This window comes from Sus scrofa, chromosome 12 (assembly GCF_054392235.1).
Source record: "Sus scrofa isolate SSC_HxYL_T2T_F1_AM1 chromosome 12, Sscrofa_HxYL_maternal_Yorkshire_Landrace_v2.0, whole genome shotgun sequence".
NCBI lineage: Eukaryota > Metazoa > Chordata > Mammalia > Artiodactyla > Suidae > Sus > Sus scrofa.
The window spans coordinates 18,212,631-18,234,910 of NC_139394.1; the positions used below are offsets into that span (position 1 = coordinate 18,212,631).

A 22,280-nucleotide genomic window follows, 5' to 3' on the forward strand; every position below is an offset into this window, starting at 1 on the left:
TTTTTTTTTCTTTGCCCAAAGACTATGAAGGCTGTGAAAAACTCTGTATTTTCTTCTAGAACCTTTAATGTTTTACCTTTTGCAGTTAGGTCTATGATCCACCTGGAACTAGTTTTCATGTCTGGTGTAAGGCAGGTATTTTTCACGTGGACACCTGGTTGACCTGGCACCATTTATTGAACATGACTGTAAATCACAGCACCCTGTAAGTGCATGTCAGAGTCTCCGTTTTTGCTGTCTTGAAGGTGACTTCAGGCCCAGAATGTCACAAGACCCTGAAAGTGTGACTAAGAAACCGCCAGCACCTGCTGCAGGCTGAAGAAGAAAGGCTCTGCCCTTGAGCTAGAGGAAAGGGATGTCCCAAGGGATGGGGCTGGAGGCCCCAGCGGGGCTCCGCAGAGTGGCCTTGACCATGTGCATTCACTCCTATCCAGGGTCTGGCTTCTGCTTTGCAGGCTCAGACATCCTGTCTTGCCAAGGTCCCAGAGCTGATGGAAAGGACAGCTTACCTCGTCCACAAAACTCCTTCTCTGCTCGCCAGGTTTTGACCTCCAGCCTCCCTAACAAAGTCAGCTCCTTCCAGCCCCAGATTTATATTCGCTGTTCCCTTGCTTAGAGCCTTTCCGGACTCACGCTCTTCCTCACTGCCATCCCAGCCTGCCCTGATCACCCTGCCTCAAAAGCATGTCCCCAGTGATCGGCTTTCCCATTTGCCTGCTTCACTGTGTTTATAACACTCACCACCAGCAGAGATTCTGTTCTTTCTGCGTTTGTCTGCTTGTTTACTTCCTGTATGTCTGAGTAGAATATTAGCTCCACAATGCAAAAGACCATGTCTCTTCACTTCTGTGTTGCCAGCTCCAAGCACCATGCTTGGGAGAGAGTCGGTATCAGTGAATAGTTCTCAAATTCTCCAAAAAACTCTCGAGGTGCCAACGTGTAAGTTTACACAGAGAAGTGCTCGGTCAAGTGCCTGGGCCGGGCAGGTTGGTCTGATCAGGTCACCCTCCGCCTCCTGGCTGGCCTCAGGGGAGTCTGGTTGGTGGAGGGTTGCTTGGCGGAGCAGCTGGTCCATCCTTCCCCCGCTCTGGAGACACCTGCTGGCACCCCGTGCAGCCTCCCTGCTCACGCTGACCCGGTGGGCCGTCTGCCTCGCTCGCGGCGGGGCTGTGCCCTGTGTGCTGCCCCTGCAGTCTTCATCTTCCTATACGTCCATCACCTAGTCACTGCTGTTTAACTGACACTTAATGGGGGAGGCTGGAGACAGGGCCACTGTCAAATTTTATAATCCTGAGAGCCATTCAGTCTTGCTTTAAAATTTTCTTTTAATTAATTTAACTCAAAGTCCCAGCTATGAGCCAAACACTGTACTTGCTCCAGTGATGGAACAGGACAAAGGCCCTGCTCTTTGGGGACAGACACTAGGTTAGACAAATAACTACCTGCAACATAGTAACACTTGTAACAAGTGCTGGGAAGGAAAGGCCAGGGAGTCGGGGGTGAGCGTGACTCTGCGTGTGTGGCATCCAGGGGGTCATGCGTTGTTTGACTCCCAGAGGACAGTCGGAATTCTAAGACTTGGCCCTCATCGCCACCTCAGGGACCACTCGCCTCCTCGGGCATGTGGTCCCCTCCCACAGGTAGGGGGACGGGTGGTCCCTTCTGACTTAATGAGGACAGACTGAACAAAAGGGATTTTTTAAAAGTGGACCAGAGACCTGATGCCTCGTTCCACTGGCAGACTCCTCTCTGGGATTCAGCCGTTGTGTGCAGCGTCCTCGTGGCTCTAGTAACTCAATGTGGCCTTCTTCCGACGTGGGTCCCTGGTGGCAGGTGCTGCCCTGGCTTAGATCCTTGGTCAGTGGTGATTCTCCCCCACTGTTAAAGGGGCAGGGAAATGGCCAGGTAGAGCCCCGTGTGAGCAGGAGGGAGGGAGGTGGGAGGGAAAGGGAAAACCGTGGTGGTGGTGGTGTCCCCCCATGGAATAACTGAGGGCCCTGGAGCGGGGCACAACCGCAGAGTTCAGGCCAGGGTCATGTGCAGAAGCTCCAAGGACCCAGTGTTTCCACTGCTTTTCTCTGTTGCTTAAGAGAACAAGAGCTTATCCCTAGAGTGTCATTTGCTGGTGGCCCTGGACCACGTGTGAACATTTCCATAGAGAGAGCGGCCCTCACCTGGGAACAGTCACATTTGTCTCCTTCCTTGTTTCCTCACCCCCACCCTTGTTTTGTGTTGAAGACTTTTGGGTAGTCAAGATTTATTCCCTCATCTTTTATAACCCTGTGCCAGGCACAGAGAAGAACAACCGTTCCACGCAGCTTTATAGGTGCGGGGCTGGGGGTAAGCGCAGATGGCCTTGGGAGCCCGGGAGGGGCCCCAGACCCAGCTGGAGGCGGGGAGGAGGGGGCATAGGCTGAGGACGCGTAAGGAAAGCTCCCAGGAGGAGGGGAGAGGTGCCCCCTGAGCTGAGTCTTAAGGGAGGGCGGTCTCTCCCATGAGGGCCACTATCAGGGGCCGGACAGTCACAGGATTTCCCAGGTGTGTCTCTGAGGTGCCTCAACAGCCACGTGCTTGGTCCTCCTGCCTGTTTCCCTCAGGGAGCTCCTCTGCGTCTGGATGACCTGGGCAGGCTTTGTTCCGAATCCCGAGTGGTAACCAGTCCCTAGCAGTCCCCCTGTTCGGCACACTGTCCTGTCACCGGCAGAAGGAAACCTGCCTGTTGGAAGAGGGTTCCGTGGAAGCTCTGGAGGCACGGCTCCGTGAGAGCTCCAAGCTCCCGACTCAGCATGCGCCACTCCCGGCTTGAAGAGCTATACGGCATCTGAAGGGAGCAAACTGGCTGAAGTAATCCTTCTGGGCTGCGCCAGCCCTGCCGCTCTTCCCTGTCTACGGGAGCAGGGAGGGCAGATTTAATTTAGGGGTTGGAAAGGGTCGAAAATAGCAACATCAGGGTGAGGTTGGTGGCACTTAACAAAACAGCTGGGCGGGTCCCCCACCCCTTGTGTGATTCATTTCCTCTGTGTTGACAGCCATTCGGGGCAGCCAGCCAGCTTCCTTGCCTCCGCTCTTCTCCACTTAGGCCCAGAAAGGCAGAGAGCCCTTGAAATAATGGGGAAAAGGAGCCAGACTCCATCCCCACCAGCCTCCTGACCCCAGACCCACCCCACGCCCCCAGCCAGTGAGCAGCTTCAGAGACAGCACTAGAAGGGAGGGGGCAGGGCCTGGCTGCCTGGAGCCTCGGGGAGCTGCTCAGAAGTGGGGAGCAGGGGCGGGGGTGGCCAGCGAGGTCTGTGGGTCTGGTAACCAGGAGGGCCACCAAGTGACTAGTGGGCAGGACTGGACGGACTGGACAAAGGGATGAGTCACACCCAGGCGGGATGTGTGAGACTTCGCCACGCCACTCAGCACACATGCAGTGTCAAACTGGAGAATTGTTTATTTCTGGAATTTTCCACTTAATATTTTTGGACCACAGTCAACTGTGGGTAACTGAAACCCCAGAAAGTGAAATCACAGATAAGGGGGAAGTGCTGTATTTGATAGTTCTGGTGGCTAGAAGTACGGAATCCAGATCCTAGCAGGGCTGGTTCCTTCTGGAGATTTTGAGAAAGAATCTGTTCCACACCCTTCTCTTAATTTCTAGTGTCGCCAGCAAGCCTCAGCGTCCCCCTGGCTTGTAGACACATCAGTGCTATCCCTCCCTCTGTCACCATGTGATGCTCTCCCTCTGCATCTCTGTCTCCACCTGGTGCTCTCCCCATGTGTCTCGTCTCCTCTTTTAAGGACACCAGTCACATTGGGCAAAGGGCCCACCCTACCTTGGCATGACCTCATCCTAACTGATTATATTTGGAACAACCCTATTTTCAAATAAGGTCACATTCCGAGGTACGGAGGTTAAGATTTCAGCATATCTTTTTTTTCTTTTTCTTTCTTTTTTTTTTTTTGGCTTTTTGCCTTTTCTAGGGCCACTCCTGTGGCATATGGAGGTTCCCAGGCTAGGGGTCAAATCAGAGCTGTATCCGCTGGCCTACACCAGAGCCACAGCCATGTGGGATTCGAGCCGCATCTTCGACCTACACCACAGCTCACGGCAACGCTGGATCCTTAACCCACTGAGCAAGGCCAGAGAGCGAACCTGCAACCTCATGGTTCCTAGTCAGATTCATTAAACACTGCGCCATGACGGGAACTCCAATTTCAGCATATCTTTGGGGATGGAGGCGGATAAAGATCAACCCATAAAACAACACAACAAAAGGACAGATAAACTACTTTTATAATGAGCAAGGGATTTGAATAGGTCTTTCTCCAAAGAAGATAGACAAATGACCAATAAGCTTGTGAACAGATGCTCAGTGTCATTAGACATTAGAGAAAAGCCAATCAAACCGGCAAGATCGTGCTTCATACTCATCAGGATGGCCACAATCACGAAGACAGATCAGGAGTTCCTGTTGTGGCTCATCAGGCTAAGAACTTGACATAGTCTCTGTGAGGATTCGGGTTCAATCCCTGGCCTTGCTCAATGGGTTAAGGATCCGGCATTGCCATGAGGTGTGGTATAGGTCACAGACGTGGCTCGGATCCTGCATGGCTGTGGCGTAGGCTGGTTGCTACAGCTCTGATTCGACCCTTAGCCTGGGAACTTCCATATGCTACAGGTTCAGCCCTAAAAAGAAAAGAAAGGAGTTCCTGTCATGGCTCAGTGGTTAACAAACCCCACTAGAATCCATGAGGACGCGGGTTCAGTCCCTGGCCTTGCTCAGTGGGTTAAGGATCCGGTGTTGCCATGAGCTGTGGTGTAGGTCAAACACATGGCTCGGATCCCAAATTGCTGTGGCTGTGGCTCAGGCCAGCAGCCTCCGATTCGACCCCTAGCCTGCGAACCTGCATATGCCTCAGGTGTGGCCCTAAAAACACAAAGACAAAAAAAAAAAAAAAAAAAAAAAGGAAAGAAAAGACAGATAATAACAAATGTTTGAGAGAAGCAGAAGAAATTGGAACCCTCCTACATTGCTGGTGAGAATAAAAAAAAAAAAAATGGTACAGCCACTTAGGAAAATTGGAAGTTTCTAAAAAGTGAGACATAGTTATCATATGAACCATCAGCTCCACTCATAGGTATGTACCGAAGGAATAGGAGACACGTGTCCACAGAAATCTTGTCTGTTAGTGTTCAGTGCAGCAGTATTCATAATTGCCAAAAAGTGGAAACAACCTGAATGTCCATCAGCTGATGAGTAGGTAAAATATGATACATCCATACATTGGAATATTATGTGGTTAGTAAAAAGGAATAAAGTACTGATCCATACCACAACATGGATGAGCCTTGAAAGCATTGTTCTAAGGAAAAGCAGCCACATGTTATAAGATTTCATTTTTACGAAATGCCCAAAATGGGCAAATCTTTGGAAACAGAAAGTAGGTTATTGGTTGCCTAGAGCTAGATGGTAGAGGGGAGACAGGGAGTGACTGCTGATGGGTATAGGGCTTCTTTATGGAACCAGTAAAAATGTTTTTTAAAAAAAATTAAAAAAAAAAAAAAACTGGCATTTTTTTCCTTCCCAATAGAAAAGCAAGAGCTGGATCTCAGAAGACGATGTCTACCGGCCTCCCCAGGGACGGCCTGCAGAGAGAGGTTCTCCAGAGTCAGAAACAGGCCTCCTCAGGCAAGGACCAAGAAAAAGCTGTTCCCTGGAGGCCTTGAACCAAGCTTGCGAGCCTTCTCCAGGAAGCAGAAGCAGGCCGGCAGCGGCACAGGAGCATAAGAACTTCAGGGTGGTGCATCGCCGGCAGATGGGTAGGTGCCTCTGCGGGCTTCTGGGCGCTGCACTGTGCACAGGCAGTGCCTTTCAGAAAGCAGTTCGGGGCAGTCTCTTGTGGCACAGCGGGCTAAGGACCCCTCGTTGTCACTGTAGCGGCTCCGGTCGGCTCAGGTCACTGCTGCAGTGTGGGTTCAATCCCTGGCCTGGGGACTTCCATATGCCTTGAATGAGGCGGAAAAAAAAAAAAAAGCAGTTTGAAAGTCTTCTCTTCCATTACCAATTGGGTAGCATCTTCCAAGGAAAACCTCATTCCAAAAAGTAATAAGGAGGAGCAGCCTTGCTTAGTAATTCAGGAAAGCGTTTCAGGAAAGGAACTATATTTTCTCATAGAATCTTAAAGCAATGTCCAAAACTGCCTGCAGAGTACACAAATACCATTTCACATGTTGAAATGGAAAATATCTTACCTGAAATTATCCTACAAATCTCATGATTTTACATAAGATAATCTTCCCATTATACAGACCTCTTTTTTTTTTTTTTTTGCTATTTCTTTGGGCCGCTTCTGTGGCATATGGAGGTTCCCAGGCTAGGGGTCGAATCGGAGCTGTAGCCGCCGGCCTACGCCAGCACCACAGCAACGCGCAATCCGAGCCGCATCTGCAACCTACACCACAGCTCACGGATCGTTAACCCACTGAGCAAGGGCAGGGACCGAACCCGCAACCTCATGGTTCCTAGTCGGATTCGTTAACCACTGCGCCACCACGGGAACTCCCCATTATACAGACCTCTTGATCCTGTCTGCAGCCCAGAGCACCTCCCCGCCAGCCTCTTGAAGGCCCAGGTGTTTCAGCTGCTCCTTCCCAAGGCCTTGATCTTAGACGGTTTTTTTAACAGCTCTGATGGGGTTTATCAGATCTGCTGTTTGTTCAGTGTCCTCTGTGTGCAGTTTATGAGGCCAGCTTGATCTCCACACCCTGTGAAATTCCAGAAATTGTTAAATAACCGTAACCTAATTTTTCTGTGACCCTCAAAAACAAACATGCCCTGGAGTCAGTCTCTCTCTCTCCTCACTTTCTGTTTGCAATGACCCAGCAAAGAATTCTGGCCAGGTTCCTGGGGCCCGGGCTTGGGGAGTCTGGGCAGAGCTCTGGTCTCCATGTTGGCTCCTTTGAGGTTTTCTGTTCAGCCCATGTGGTGATTGCAGCCCTAGCAGAGAAGGTGCGCTCTATGCCGACACCATCAGGTGCCCTGAAGGGTAGGATAACCCTGTGCAGTGGTTTGAAGTCTCTAGCGGTCATCCAGGCTGGGAGAGAAGTGTGTCTTTGGAGCCCCTGGTTGATAGCCGACCCCCAGGGAGCAGGGAGCATTGGGCTGTGTGCAGTACACTGGCACAAGCTCCCTCAGCAAATAATTATTGAGTATCTGTGATTTGTGGGCACTGCTCTAGATGCTGGGGACACAGCAGGAAGCAAAGCCAAGCCCTTATCTTCCCAGGACTTGTATTCTAGTGTCAGAGACAGGTAATAAGCAGATTAACAAGTAGGCTACCCTGTGGGCAGGTAACTGCTGTGGGGAGTAGTGAATCGGGGAGACGGGCAGGGTACTATTTCCTGAAGGATGGCCGAGGAAGCTCTCACAAGTTAGGTGAGATTTGAGGAGAAGTGAAGGAAGGGAGAGAGGAAGGCAGGAGGTAATCTTTTTGTTTCAAGCAGGGAAAACATGTGCAAAGGCCCTGCGGCAGGAACATACTTGATGTGTCCAGGAAACAGCAGAGACCAGAGTAGCTGGAACAGAGGAGATGGGGAGGAAGTGGGAGGAGGTGGCTAGAGGTGAGGTCAGAGGTCAGAGTGACCGAGGGCCTTGTGACCTGACTTGTCTTTTATTTATTTATTTAGCCCCACCCCCACCCCCAAGGCATATGAAGCTCCTGGGCCAGGGATCAGATCCAAGCTGTAGCTGGAACCTTTGCTGCAGCTGCAACAACACTGGATCCTTAACCCACTGTGCTGGTCCGGGGATCAAACCTGTGTCCAGTGCTCCAGAGATGCCGATAATCTGTTGTGCCACAGTGGGAACTCCCTGGCTTGTCTTTTTTTTTTTTTTTTTTTGCTTTTAGGGCTGCACCCGAGGCATATGGCAGTTCCCAGGCTAGGGGTTGAATTGGAGCTGTAGCCATCAGCCTACACCACAGCCACAGCAACACAATATCAAGCTGCATCTGCAACCTACGCCACAGCTCACAGCAACACCGGATCCTTAACCCACCAGCCAGGGATTGAACCCGCAACCTCATGGTTACTTGTCAGATTCAGTTTCACTGCGCCATGACGGGAACTCCTCCCTGACTTGTCTTACTTATTTATTTATTTTTATTTTATTTTATTTACTTGTTTTTTTAATCACATCTGTAGTTGTGTAATGATCATCACAATCCTGGCTTGTCTTTTATTTATTTATCTATTTATTTTCTGACTTGTCTTTTAAAACTAGCTCACATGTCAAAGGGCTGCCAGAGGACATAGACTGTTAGGAGGCTGTTGCGTAGGCCAGGCCAGGGACAACGGTCGGTGAACCCCTGAGGTTGTGTTGGAGGCAGTGAGAAGTGGAGGAGGATTCTAGTTTGGCCAACAGGATTTGCTGATAGGTTAGATGTGGGGTGTGAAAAAACGAAAATCAGGGGTAACTGCTGAGGTTTTTAGCTCAAGCGTCTGGAAGGATGGAGCTTTTGCCATTTCATGAGATGAGGAACATCAGGAGAGAAGTGGGTTTGTCGTGGGAGAATCAGGAATTTGTCTTTGGACGTGTCAACTTTGAGAAGCCTATCAGATACATGCAGAGCAGATGGGTATCTGAATCTAAAGTTCAAGGGCAAGGTCCAGGCTGGAGTTAAAAACTGGGGCGTTGCTGGCATAAAGCCCTGAGACCAGGGAAGATCTGCTAGGAAGCGGGTGAACGCAGGGCTGAGCCCCAGGGCCTCAGCTTTGAGAGGCCAGTGAGTGGGGGTGGGGGGTGCTGGGAGATAAGAGAGGGGCCAGTGACCAAGGGGAGGGGGGCTCAGCCGTATCCCCTGATGCTGATGGGTCAGGCCAGATGGGGACCAAGGACTGGCCTTTGGACTTGGCAACAGGGAGGGCCCGGTAGCCTTCCCACGTGCAGCTTCTGCGGAATGAGGGACAGAAGCCTGATTGGAGCAGGTTCAAGAAGGAGTGGGAGCTGGGGAACTAGAGACAGTTTCCACACCTCCTCGGGGGGGTTTCTGTAAAGGGGACAGAGAAACAGGGTGATCATTAGAGACTCGAGCAGAGTCAAGAGAGATATTTTTAAAGCTGGGAGAAATAACAGTGTGTTTGTGGGCTGGTGGAAATGATCCAGTGGAGAAGGGAGAAAACAGCGGTGGGGGGGGGGATGTCCGTGTCCTTGAGTGGGCGGGGGAGTCCTCCGTGCACAGCTGGGGTGGTCGCAGACAGAAGCACAGTGGGTTCGTCTCTGGCCACGAGGGCAGTCAGAGCATGGGTACAGATGCTGGAAGCAGGAGGGGTGGGGAGGGGGTACATGCTTTTATTTTCTCCGGGACACCCAGGAGCAAGGTCAACAGCTGGGGAGGATGGGACAGGGGCTGTCAAAAAACGTTCCCATCCAGCCTGGGGCGGGCCTGTGTCCTCGTGGTGGTCACGTTGTCGGCACCCACTCCGGGACTCAGGCCCCGGGGTTATCCCGGGAGGCGAAGGGACGGGCCCAGTGTCTCAAGTGCCTCTTTCTGCCTCCAGGGCTATCCAACCCGTTCCGGGGTCTCATGAAGCTGGGCACGGTGGAGCGGCGGGGGGCGATGGGCATCTGGAAGGAACTCTTCTGCGAGCTCTCCCCGCTGGAGCTGCGCCTCTACCTGGGCGGCGAGGAGCGCACCTGTGTGGAGAACCGCTCCCTGCTGCGCTGCGAGTGCGTGGGGCCGGCCCACAGCGACGGCCGCTTCGAGCTGGTCTTCTCCGGCAAGAAGCTGACCCTGCGCGCCTCGTCGCGGGATGAAGCCGAGGACTGGCTGGACCGGGTGCGCGAGGCGCTGCAGAAGTGCCGGCCCCAGCAGGAGGAGGAGTGGGTGGACCTCCAGTACCCCGACCAGCCTGAGGAGCCCCCAGAGGCCCCCCAGGGTGGCCTCCCCCCCCACCCGGACCTGCCGTCTGAGGCCGAAACCCTCCAGGACTCGCGCTACGACTGGTCGTCCTCCCAGGTCCCCGAGCCTGACGCGATTAAGGAGTCCCTTCTGTACCTGTACACGGACAGGACCTGGACGCCCTGCATCTTCTCCCTGTCCCTGGAGTCGCTGAAGTGCTTCCGTGTGAAAAACCACGAGAAGATGTTAAGTGACAGCCATGGAGTCGAGACCATCCGAGATATCCTGCCAGACGCGAGCCTCGGCGGCCCATCCTTCTTCAAAATCATCACGGCCAAGGCCGTCCTGAAGCTGCAGGCTGGGAGCGCCGAGGAGGCCGCGCTGTGGAGGGACCTGGTGCGCCAGGTCCTGGCCACCTACTTGGAGACGGCAGAGGAGGCAGTGACGCTGGGCGGGAGTCTGGATGAGCACTGTCAGGAGGTGCTGAAGTTCGCCACGCGGGAGAACGGCTTCCTGCTCCAGTACCTGGTGGCCATCCCCACGGAGAAAGGCCTCGACTCCCAGGGCTGCTTCTGTGCAGGTGCCACCCCCAGCCTGCCAGCCTCCTGCCCCCGGGGGCTCCCTGCTCTCCACAAGCACCCCCACCCCACCCTGAAATATTGCAGCAAATGAGGCTGTTTGATGATCAAATTATATATTCTTTTGGAGCTGGGGCATAGTACTCTTCCAAATATTTTTGCACGCTTTTGCGAGTGTATACATTTTTTTTTTTTCCTTTTTAGGGCCACACCTGCAGCATATGGAGGTGCCCAGGCTAGGGGTCCAATTGGAGCTGCAGCTGCCAGCCTACACCACAGCCACAGCAACCCAGGATCTGAGCCATGTCTGTAGCTCATGGCGATGCTGGATCCTTAACCCCCTGAGTGAGACCAGGGATTGAACCCATATCCTCATGGATGGTAGTTGGATTCGTTACCGCTGAGCCACAATGGGAAAGCCCCCAATATTTTTTTTTTCTTTGCCTTTTCTAGGGCTGCACCTGCGGCATATGGAGATTCCCAGCCTAGGGGTCTAATCGGAGCTGTAGCCACTGGCCTACGCCACAGCCACAGCAACACGGGATCAGAGCTGCATCTGTGACCTACACCATAGCTCACGGCAATGCCAAATCCTTAACCCACTGAGCAAGGCCAGGGATCGAACCCGCAACCTCATGGTTCCTAGTCGGATTCGTTAACCACTGAGCCACGACGGGAACTCCCCCGCATTTTTTTTTAATTGCAAAAATGGTCTCATACCATGTGCTCCCTAACAGAACTTTCTGTGATGATGAAAAAGTTCTAGATATGTGTTGTCCAGTGCAGTAGCTGCAAGCCGTATGTGGCTACAGAGTACTAAAATCTGGCTTCCTAGTGTGACCAAGGAGCTGAATTTTCAGTTTGATTTCATGTAAATGTATTTAAATGTAAATGGGCCCTTGGGGCCCGTGGGCACCGTTTTAGACAGCGCAGCTGTGTCTAGTGTTCAGCAGCTTGGGTTTTTTCCTACTGAGAACCATATTATGCATATTCTTCCATGTCAGTACACCTGCTGTATCATTATCATATCATCATCCACTCCAGTCCTTCTGCGTTGGCCAGATGCTTTATTTGGATTGTCTCATTTAATCCTCACAACCACCCTGTAGGAAGGGATAGGTGCTACTGTTGTCTCGGTTTGTGGCTGAGGAAATGGAGTCACAGGGCTGGTAAGTCCCAGTCCCAGGTTCACACAGCTCATTATGGTAGAGCTGGAAGAGGACTGGACAGTCCCAGAACCTGTGCTCTTAGCCGGTCCCCACAGGGCCTCCCCACTGCCTTGCCCCCAAAGCTACCGAATATGCCACCACTCACGTTCCTTTTTTTCCTTTCTGCTTTTTGCTTTTTAGGGCTGCACTTGCAGCATATGGAGGCTCCCAGGCTAAAGGTCGAATCAGAGCTGCAGCTGCTGGCCTGTGCCACAGCCACAGCATTGCCAGATCCAAGCCATGTCTGCAACCTATACTGCAGTTCACGGCAACGTCGGATTCTTAACCCACTGAGCAAGGGCAGAGATTGAGCCCGCATCCTCATGGATGCTAATCGGATTTGTTTCCATTGTGCCACGACGGGAACACAATGGTTTCCCATTGTTCTCCCCAATCCAGACACCCATTGCCATCACCCTGGGCCTCCCTGTGAACCATCAGGTTGCCCTGCGCAGAGAGCCGTGGGGAGATACTGCCGCAAGCGGTGGCATAGGCGCTGTGGTGCGGGGGTGGAGGGAAAGCCGGCTTCAGCTGTCTGGAAGGAAGTGCTCTGTGGTTGGCGGCCCTGGAGGACAGAGAAGCCAGGCAGAGCAGAGCTTCCTGCAGAAAAGATCTTTACGCCCCTGCTCACCCCTCACCCCCTGCCTGCCAGGCCCTGACAGTTACACTTTGCCCACAGGTGCCAGGCTCGGGGAGGAGGCCAGGCCCCCAGGGCTGTGAGGAGGGCTTCCCAGCTGTGGGTGTGAATGCTGGCGGGTGCTCTTCCCAGGCCTGCCACATGCCAGCCTGCAGGTGAAACTGAAACTGGGGACCACAGGCCTCTTTTCTGCCTGTGAGCACAGCTCAATGGCCGGCCAGACACTGACTGCTGACATTTGAATTGTCATTCAGCGTTGACAGGGCACTTTCTAAAATTTAGTAGCTGAATCGGAACCTTGCCAAAAGTCAGCGGTGGTCAGGATGAGGCAGCTAGGAAGCAGAAGAGCCAGCCCTGCTAGTCCCAAGGAGGCTGGAGGGATCCTTCCCCTGGCCCTGTGGGAGGCAGGGCCTGTACTTGGGATTTGAGCCAGGCCTTTGTTTTTGCCCTCAGCACACTCCACTCCCACTCCCTCTGCCCCACCTCCCCACCCCCTGCTGTGGAGGGGCTGAAGCCAGGCCTGCACCAGTGTCCTGAGAGATCAGGCAGCTCTGGCTTCAAGGTGGCACCAGGCAATGTCCAGACTGCCCTGCCTCCAGCTGGCTTCCCCACCCAGCCCCTGTGGCCAGCCCTGCATCCCCAGGTTCTCCCTTTCTTGCTGAGGCCCTGATTCCATGGCTTCCATTTCTAGGCCCCCAGGGAGGGGTGGACCTAGAGGGGGCTGGCATTGCTGTGCAAGCAGCGGGGACATTGAAGGAGGCTGCTAAGGGAGTTCCTTTGTGGGGCCGCAGGTTCAGGATTCGGCGTTGTCATTGCAGTGGCTCAGGTTGCTGCTGTGGCATGGGTTCGATCCCTAGCCCTGGCCTCGAACTTCCACATGCTGCAGGTACGGCAAAAAAGAAAGGAAGGAAGGAAGGAAGAAAGAGGTACCCAGGAATGAGAGAATTCGGCTCTACACCACCCCAACCCAAATTTGAATCCAGCTGTGCCACTTAATCTTTGCCATGACTGGGCAGTTTTTCCAGCCTTCCTGTACCTCCGTTTCTTCAGCTGTGAAATGGTGACAATAATTCTCACAGTATTTTTGTTGTAAGATTAATGAATAGGGTTGAATCCGAGCGGTGGGAATATGAATGGTGGTTGTTTTTATCTTCGTACTTTCCTTTTTCTGCTCTTCCTGTCCTCCTTACGTAGCAGGCCCCTCTGCCCTGGTAGTGTCCGCGTGGCCCCACCGCGGCTCACCCTCCCACTCTCCTTCCCCCTAGGCTGCTCCCGCCAGATTGGCTTCTCATTTGTGCGACCCAAGCTCTGTGCCTTCTCCGGCCTCTATTACTGTGACATCTGCCATCAAGACGATGCCTCAGTGATCCCGGCCAGGATCATCCACAACTGGGACCTCACCAAACGCCCGGTAAGTCTCCAGCCCTGCCCATCCTGGCCACACAGGGTGGCCAAGTGACAGAGGAATGGTCGCCCCTCTTTGCTGCTGCTGTTCTTATGTGTGGAGGGGTTGAGTTCAAGGGAAGCCAGGGTCACTAGTACAGGCCCCGTGATTTGGGAGCGCTGCCCAAATAAATAACCTGGTGCTGGGCAGAACCGTGTCAGTGCCCGCCTTGGTCCTGAGGTGGGCATCTGAGGGTGGTTCACTGCAACGCCACATGGGTACAGACAAAACTAAAGTGCCAGCAACTAGATATATAGATAGAAATGAAAAACAGGATAGGTTAGATATAGATGGACAGATGGATGGGTTAAGTGGGTAGATACATGCATGGATAGATCGGTGGACAGAATGTAAATGAATGGATGGAAGGACAAGAGGATGGATGGGTAGGAGGATATGAATGGGCAGATGGATGAATGGGTGGGTAGAAGGATGGATGAGTGGATAGATGAGTGGATGAATGAATGCATGTGGGTGGGTGGATGGATAGATGAGCAGATGGGTTGATGGGGGGGTGGTGGCTGTGGATAGCCAGAGAGGCAGGTGGGTGGATGGGTAGGTGGACGGATGGACGGATGAATAGAGGAGGATTGGGTAGATGGGTAGGTGGGTGGGTAGATGGGTAGGTGGGTGGATGGAAGCGGGTGTAGATGGATGCATGGGCTGACCAGCTGGCTGCACTTCCCCTCAGAGCCATCGGTCTTTTCTGTGCATTTTTTTTTTAACATATGCATCTACTTTTTGTAGAGTTGGCATCATACTGGACTCATGCTGCTCTGTAACATGCTTTGTGCAGTTAGTGTTCCAACTCGGGTACTTCTTTACATCCACCAGATGCTTTTGAATAAGATACATTCTGCGCCCTTTCAGATGTTCCTCTCTTCCCCTGGGCCTGGCTTACCCGCTTATGTAGCCGTGTTGCCATGAGCAAACTATGTAACTTCTGGTTCCTCAACGGTAAAGGCAGGAATGATAACAGTGTCTGCCTCTGGGTTGTGTGAGGACTGAAGGAGACAGTACCCACCAGTTACTCAACGGTGCCCTGCTTCGGTGCCCTTCCCCTCTCCTGAGCCCTCGCCTTCTGCCCCTAATTCACTTGGTCAGGTTCTGCCTGGGGGGGTAGGGGGGGCACACACTTGGCTTTCTCCCAAAGGCACAGATTTCTGCCAAGACACAGAAACACAAGGAAGAAGCTCTTTGCTTCTCTCAGGACCCAGGCCTAGCGGCCGTGCAGTCTCCTATCCTCATCAGAGCCCAGGAAACATGATTCTCAGCGCTGTCCCACCCCTCTGGGGCTGGGAACCCCCAAAGACATTCGCTTCACTTTGGCTTTTTTTTTTCTCCCATTCTTGGCCGCTCTGAGGCACATGGAGTTCCCAGACCAGGGATCAGATCTGAGCAATAGTTGTGACTGAAGCCACAGCTGTGGCAACCCCAGATCCTTAATCCATTGTGCCACTGTGCCAGGGATTGAACCTGCGTCCTGGCACTCCCAAGACACTGCCGATCCCGTTGCACCACAGTAGGACCTCCTACTTGGCTTTTTTATTGGTTACCTCGTCCCCACCCCTGCCCTTAGTAACACTACTTAATAGTAGTTAACTAACTACATGCAGAAAAAATTAAGCCTCAAGATCAACACAAATGCAAAGAACCCTTTGGCCATAAAACACTGTTTACGACACCCAGATGCTTCTGTTGAGCCATCTCCTCCAAAATTCATTGCTGTAATTTTGGTGCCACTTCCTTTTTCCAACTAGAGAATTGGAGGACTTCCCTCAGCATGCCAGGTCAGGAAATAGCCAGCTCTCTCAAAGATTCCAGGCCTGGAAAGACAGGAACATTCAAACTGGAAAGTGACTGGCTGGCGGGTCAGGGGCCTTTGTCCACTGCTGGCACCCTGGCTGACCCAGTTGTGCGAGGCCCGGCTGGCACTTGGCAGGATGTCAGCCCAGGCCTGAGGCTTCTCTCTTTGTCTGTCCCCTCCATGCCCACGGGGGAGGGGCAGTCCCTGGGGAGCATGAAGCCCCTGCCTGTCCGTAGCACTTGGGCAGTGTTCAGGGCACATTCCTGTGTGTTGTTTCATCTGAGCCTCACCCAAAGCCTGGGGCTGAGTCGTGGGAAGGTCTAAGGATCAACACTTTGACCCCAGTCACCGAGTCACCGGGCCTTTGCCAGAAGGCTGCCCGTCAGCCGAGGGCTGGTACCTCAGGGCTCCAGGACATGGGAAAAGATAGCTTTGTCCTTGCTGGGGGGACAGCCTCACAGTCTTCTGAGGGCCTCCAGGGACAGAGGCCTGGGCCACACAGGCACCCGCAGTCTGATGGAAGCCCTTATTTACTGAGGCTCTGCTTCCGTGGATTATTCTTTAATCTAAACTCAAAATTGTAGTTCCCATTGTGGCTCAGTGGGTTAAGGACCCGACGCTGTCTCTGTGAGGATGCAGCTTCAATCCCTGGCCTCGCTCAGTGGATTAAGGATCCAGCGCTGCCAAAAGCAGCAGAGTAGGTCGCAGATGCAGCTCAGATCCCGTGTTGCTGTGGCTGTGGTGTAGGCCAGCAGCTGCAGCTCTGATTCGACTCCTAGCACAGGAATTTCCATATGCCACAGGTGCAGCCATAAAAGTTAATAATAATAAACAACTCAAAATAGTCCCATGAGATAAGTGCTTTTATTTTCCCCATTTTACAGATGAGGAAACTGAGTCACAGAGAGGTTATGTAAATCTCATGAGGTTAAACAGCTGGGAAGAGGTGGGACCCAAATGCAAAGCCCAGATCCTCACCACTGCAGCGTGCTTGATGTTGGGAGAAATCCCGGCCCCTCCATCCTTCTTAGCACAACGAGGAGGAGACTGCAGGCAAGAGGCGAGCAATCGAGGCAGCCAAGGGGACGAGACAACACCTCAGTTTAGACCCCTGGGCTCTGCTTTCTACAGGTGGCTGGGATAAGCCACCTGAGCTTCTCTGAGCCTCAGTTTCCGCATCTGTACAATGAGAATGAGGGCACCTTCCCTTTCGAGTTGGTGTGCGGGCGAAGAAGAAAGGTTGTGGTCAGGTCCTTAGCCCTGTGTCTGGCAGATAGCGGGTGCTCCGTAATTGGCTCTGGCATTGGGGTCAGGGCTGAGAGTGGAACCGTCATGTGGGAGAGTCTGAGAGTGACCGCATAACTCCACCTGGAGACTTGGGGGGCCCTGTGGGTGCTACTGGTGGGATCTCAGGGAGGTTGGAAAGCCTCTCGCTAAGCTGTGTCTGATCTGTGGCTTCCTGTGGCTGGAGCCTGACTCAGACCAGTCACCTGGTTCCTGAGTCGGCCCCGGGGTAGTGCCTGTTTCCTTTCGGCAGGAAAATGGGGGCTGGGAGGACAGGAAATAGTGGGAAGGACCTGTGAGGCCTGGGTGGCGGTGGGTAGGGGGCGCTGGGGGGCAGGGAGAGGTGTGTTGACCAGGGCAGCCCCTCCTCCAGCACAGCGTGGCCAGGGAGGAGCCGCAGCTGGTGCCAAGGGGGAAGGGTAGGTTTGAGCGTCAGATAAGTTGAGTTCAAATCATGGCTTCTATGAGCTGTGCACCTTCACCACCAAGTCACTTCCTCTCTCGGAATCTCAGTTTCCTCGTCTGTAAAATGAAGATGGTACCACTTCCCTTGGCAGGTGGTTTCAGGGGTGAGCCAGTGAGTAGGCAATACCATGTCTGGTCCGGACATGCTCACCACATGGCCATTCTGTCTCTCCCTTGCCACGCGGTGGTGTCCCCAGGTCTGCAGGCAGGCCCTGAGGTTCCTGACGCAGATCCGGACCCAGCCCCTCATCAACCTGCAGCTGGTGAACGCGTCGCTGTATGAGCACGTGGAGCAGATGCGCCTCATCGCCAGGGCCCGGGAGCAGCTGAAGCTTCTGGGGGATTACCTGGGCCTGTGCCGAAGCGGGGCCCTGAAGGAGTTAAGCAAGAGGTGAGCACCCAGGACACACACACACACACACACAAATGGAGTGAGTGCCTAAGCAGCTTCTTGGAAGAAGTGCCAGGGCTGGGTGGAGAACTCCTTGGCATTGCATTTGGGAGCGGCTCTTATTTATTCATGTGTTCATTCATTCTTTCATTTGACAAATATTTATTGAGAATGTACTCAGCGCCCAGCACTGGGCCAGGGGCACGGCCACAGCGCTGACCACTGCAGACCTGGGCCCTGCCCCTTGAAAAGGCGGCAGGCAAGTAAGGCAGCAGCTCCACCCAGGAGTGAGGGCTGGAGGAGAGAGCCAGACGCCCTGGAGTGCAGCAGGGAGCAGGCTAACCCAGATTGGAGGCAGGGAGAGCTTCTGGGAGGAACCGGCATCCTGGGGGAGACCTGCAGAATGAGTGCAAAAGCAGGGAGACTCGGGAAAGAGCGTCTCCGACAGAGGACAGAGGGCTGGTGTGCACGGGCTGTGAGTACAGGCCCTGTGGGTGGAGAAGCTTCGGGGGAGCGAGGAGGGAAGTGAGGATGGTGGTGGGAGGAGCCTGGAGAGGCCAGCGAGGCCCAGACCACGAAGGGCTGTGTTGCCCTGACTTCTCTGGTCCCCAACCACCCCTCGCCCACAGCGGCTTTGCTATGCTGCCTGGCAGCACTGCCCCTCCGCCCCCCCACACCCCACATCCTCACAACAGGACAAGATTGGGGTGGGACCCTCAGGATGCCCTGCAAGAAGTTTCTGGGGAATACCTGTTGTGGCTCTGCAGGCTAAGAACCCTACTAGTGGAGTTACCTTTGTGTCTCAGTGGTAACGAACCTGACTAGTACCCGTGAGGTCGTAGGTTCAATCACCAGCCTCGCTCAGTGGGTTAAGGATCCAGCGTTGCCATGAGCTGTGGTGTAGGTTGCAGATGCAGCTCAGATCCTGCATGGCTGTGGCTGTGGCATAGGCTGGCAGCTACAGCTCTGATTAGAGCCCTGGCCTGGGAACCTCCACATGCCACAGGTGCAGCCCTAAAAACAAAAAAAGAAAGAAAAAAAAAAGACTCCGACTAGTATCCATGAGGATGCAGGTTCAATCCCTGCCCTCACTCAGTGAGTTAAGGGTCTAGTGTTGCCACAAGCAGCGACATGGGTCACAGATGCAGCTCAGATCCAGCGTTGCTGTGGTATAGGCCTCACCTGCACCTCGAATTTGACCCCAAGCCTGGGATCTTCCATATGCCGCAAGTGCGGCAGTAAAAAAAAAAAAAAAAAAAAAAAAAAAAAGCAAAGGAGGAGGAGGAGAAGCAGCTTCTTGGCCCAGGGCCTGGGGGGCCTTCACTACTCAGTTGGGGTGAGGGGTGATAGCCTTCTGAAGGGGGGCTGGGGCCTCAAGAGGGCAGACCTCAGGTAGACGAGCTGGTGCCTGCTGCCCAGCTGGGCTCTGTGGCTGGGTTTCTGGACACTCAGAACAGCTCACGAGCCCCTCCACCTTCCCCCCACAGCCACTCATCCTACCAGGCTGGCTCAGAGACCACCTGTCTGCCAGGTTCAGCTCCTCCAGCCAGGGCGGCGCAGGCAGAGACAGCCATGTGCTACCCTCTCAGGCAGAGGGCAGAGGTGGGCACCTGGCAGGCTCTTAGAGCAGCTGGCTGGGCCCTGGTCTCTTCCGCAGGGCCTGGAAGAACAGAAAGCCCCTGGGGGCCACCACGAGGCACTGAAAGGCTGCTTCTGGGGAGGCTCTCCTGCCTCTGTCATCAGTGGGCTGCCTGGGTCCCACTCACTCCCATCCTTGCCCCCGTGTCGAGGGTGGTGAAATCTCAGGTTAGGTGGGACTTGTCACCTCCCCAGTCCAGGGGTCTAGACCAGGCACTGGTGGGGTGGGTCCTGGGTGCTGGCCTGCGGAGATGGTTTGGTCCCCAGCCTTCCTAGCATGCCTGTGTGCTGGGTGCTGGGGCAGACCTGCCTCTCTCGCGGGCCCGGCCGTTCCCATCCGTGGGCAGTAGCACTCCTGTGCACCCAGCCCTAGAGAAAGCAGGGCCCTGCTGTGGAAGCCCCATTTCAGAACCAGCTTGGGACGGGGAAAGAGCCCGGGAACAGCCTCCGCCCGGCCCCATCCCCGCTGTGTGACTCAGGGAAGCCGCTTCACTTCTCTGAGCCTCCACTTTCTCATCTATAAAATGGGCCTGTAATCCCCGTGTTCAGGTGGCCTACGAGGGTTGTGGTGAGGGCTCCGTGAGGGGCTCAGTGCCTGGGGAAGGACAGAGACCCGCAGACAGATGGCCCTGGGTCAGGGAGATGTGTGCGGTGAGGGAGGGGGGCAGGGCGCAGAGGGCTGGGGTTGCTGCCCGGGGAGATGGCCTCTGAGCTGAGGGTTTGTGGAGTTCTTTTCTTTAAAAGGTTTTCTTCTTTACAAAGGCAGTATTCAAATAGCATAAAGAGAGTCAAGCAGAAAGTTGGGACAGCCCTTCTCCGTCTTACCACGTCAGTACGTTAGAGCCCCCACACAGGAAAGTGGAGTCACCATGACACAAACGGCATCACATTAGCGAGCTGCGGTTTAGCAAAAGGACCAGAGAAGAAAGGGGAAGGGAGGGCCCGCTTTCTTGGCTCTGGGAACCCACAGTGTAGGGGGGCAGGAGCCTGGCTCGCCAGCACCTCGGGGGTGGGGGTGGGGGGCTCAGTGCCGCAGGGGGGGTGGGTTTGGGGGCCAGACCTCAGAGGTCCCCTGTGCCACAGCAGACGCTGAGCTTGATTCTGCTGCAGTGGGGAACTATGGAGGGATTTTGAGCATGGGACTGTCGCGTTCCAATAGGAGTTTAGAAAAGACCAGTTTGCAGCAGTGGGGTGCAGGGGCTGTTGTAGTAACTCGCCTGGGAGGGGAGGCCCCTGGACTGAGCGGGGCGGAGTGGGGGAGCTGAGAGGACAGCAAGGAGCAGGTGTTGGATGAGGGTCCCCTTACTCTCAGAGGACCCAGCCTGGGGCTGCCCTGACAGAGGGGACTCTTCCCTGATTTCAGGCAGGCCCAGGGTCCAGGGCCTAGCTGGCCCCCTGGGCTTCCATGACTGTGGGCAGAGGGCAGATGACAGAGAGGACTCCCCATCCAAACCACCCCACCCTTCCTGCTGGCTCTGGAACAGCCTGTGCGCACACCTCCCCCCGCCCCCATGTTTTCCTGGTGATAAACTGCAGCTTCCTGTTCCCAGAGAGCTGGAAGTTTACTGGGGAGAGCAGCTCGTTGAGCAGAGCAGCCTGTCAGCAGCACCATCACCCATGCTGCATAGCTCGCCCTGCCTGGCCACTTGGTGGGACTTGCCATCTCGGCCCTGGATTGGGCTCCCCCTGGACCACAGCTGAGGCTATGGGGTGGGGCCTAGCCAAGCACCCACTCCAGATGCTGTGAGCATCTGTTTTCTGCTCCAAGATGTTGGGAGCATCCTGAGGCAGGTTCCCAAACTTCCTTAGACTGGGAAAATTCTGGCCCCAACCCCAGTTCCACACAGACACACAGCAAGGCCAGGCAGCTTTCTCTACCGGGTTGGTGGGGGGTTTCCTTGGGTGTTTCCTCTCTATCTCTCAGGATGTAGCCCCTGGGATCACTGCCGTTGGTGAGCTGGAAACCGGAGCTGTGTGGCAGCTGAGCCCTTGTCCTCCGTCCCCCCTCCCCGCCCTCCCCCACCTCTGAAATGGGATCTGTCACACTCAGGACAAGTCTCAGCTCCTCTCCCTTGGCAGCGAAACCAGATGCTTGAGTGTCTGTCCCTCAGCCAGACCAGGGGCTACAGCAGGGCAGAGGCCATATTCTGCGCCTTTCGTCCCCAGCACTGTCCCTGGTATGTAATGGTGGCCATGATGACAACAGCTGACACCTGTAGGCATTCACTGGGTGAATAAGGACGCAGGCTCTGGAGCCAGCTCCTATGTTCAAACCCCAGCTCTGCCACTTACTAGCTGTGTGACCACAGGCAAGTTATTTAATCTCTCTGTGCCTCCATTGCTTCTTCTTAAAATGGGATTAGGAGTTCCCGTCGTGGTGCAGTGGTTAACGAATCCGACTAAGAACCATGAGGTTGCGGGTTTGATCCCTGTCCTTGCTCAGTGGGTTAACGATCCAGCGTTGCCGTGAGCCGTGGTGTAGGTTGCAGACGCGGCTCAGATCCCGCGTTGCTGTGGCTCTGGCGCAGGCCGGTGGCTATAGCTCCGATTCGACCCCCTAGCCTGGGAACCTCCATATGCTGAGGGAGCGGCTCAAGAAATGCCAAAAAGACAAAAAAAAAAAAAAAAAAAAAAGGGATTAGAATAATGTCAACCTCACAGGATCATTGTGAGCATTCCGTGAGTTAATATAAAGTTGGAGTTCCCACTGTGGCATAGGTCACCGTTGTGGCTTGGATTTGATCCCTGGCCCAGGCACTTCCATAGGCTGTAGATACAGCTGAAAAAGAAAAAAGGCGGGGGGGCTCTTAGTCCAGTTCCTGGTAGCAAGTGTTAGCTGTCATCATCATCCTCATCATTTTTTTTCTTTTTTTCTTTTTGCTTTGCCCGCAGCATGTGGAGGTTCCCAGGCTGGGGATGGAACCCACTCCACAGCAGATCCTC

At 54.2% G+C, this 22,280-nt stretch overlaps 1 protein-coding gene across 3 annotated transcripts in view; it reads left to right on the top strand.

Moving 5' to 3' along the window:
* PLEKHM1 (pleckstrin homology and RUN domain containing M1) overlaps positions 1-22,280 on the top strand; it is a 51,167-nt gene that overhangs the window by 24,344 nt on the left and 4,543 nt on the right. For 2 of the 3 annotated variants that reach the window (XM_005668717.4, XM_005668716.4), the window contains 4 exons: positions 5,578-5,806; positions 9,545-10,465; positions 13,574-13,719; positions 17,506-17,699. In XM_005668717.4, the coding sequence (XP_005668774.2) occupies positions 5,578-5,806; positions 9,545-10,465; positions 13,574-13,719; positions 17,506-17,699 (1,490 nt within the window). Of the gene's footprint in view, positions 1-5,577; positions 5,807-9,544; positions 10,678-13,573; positions 13,720-16,314; positions 16,377-17,505; positions 17,700-22,280 lie in introns of those variants that run through there. The other variant, XR_014821013.1, reaches the window with a different exon arrangement.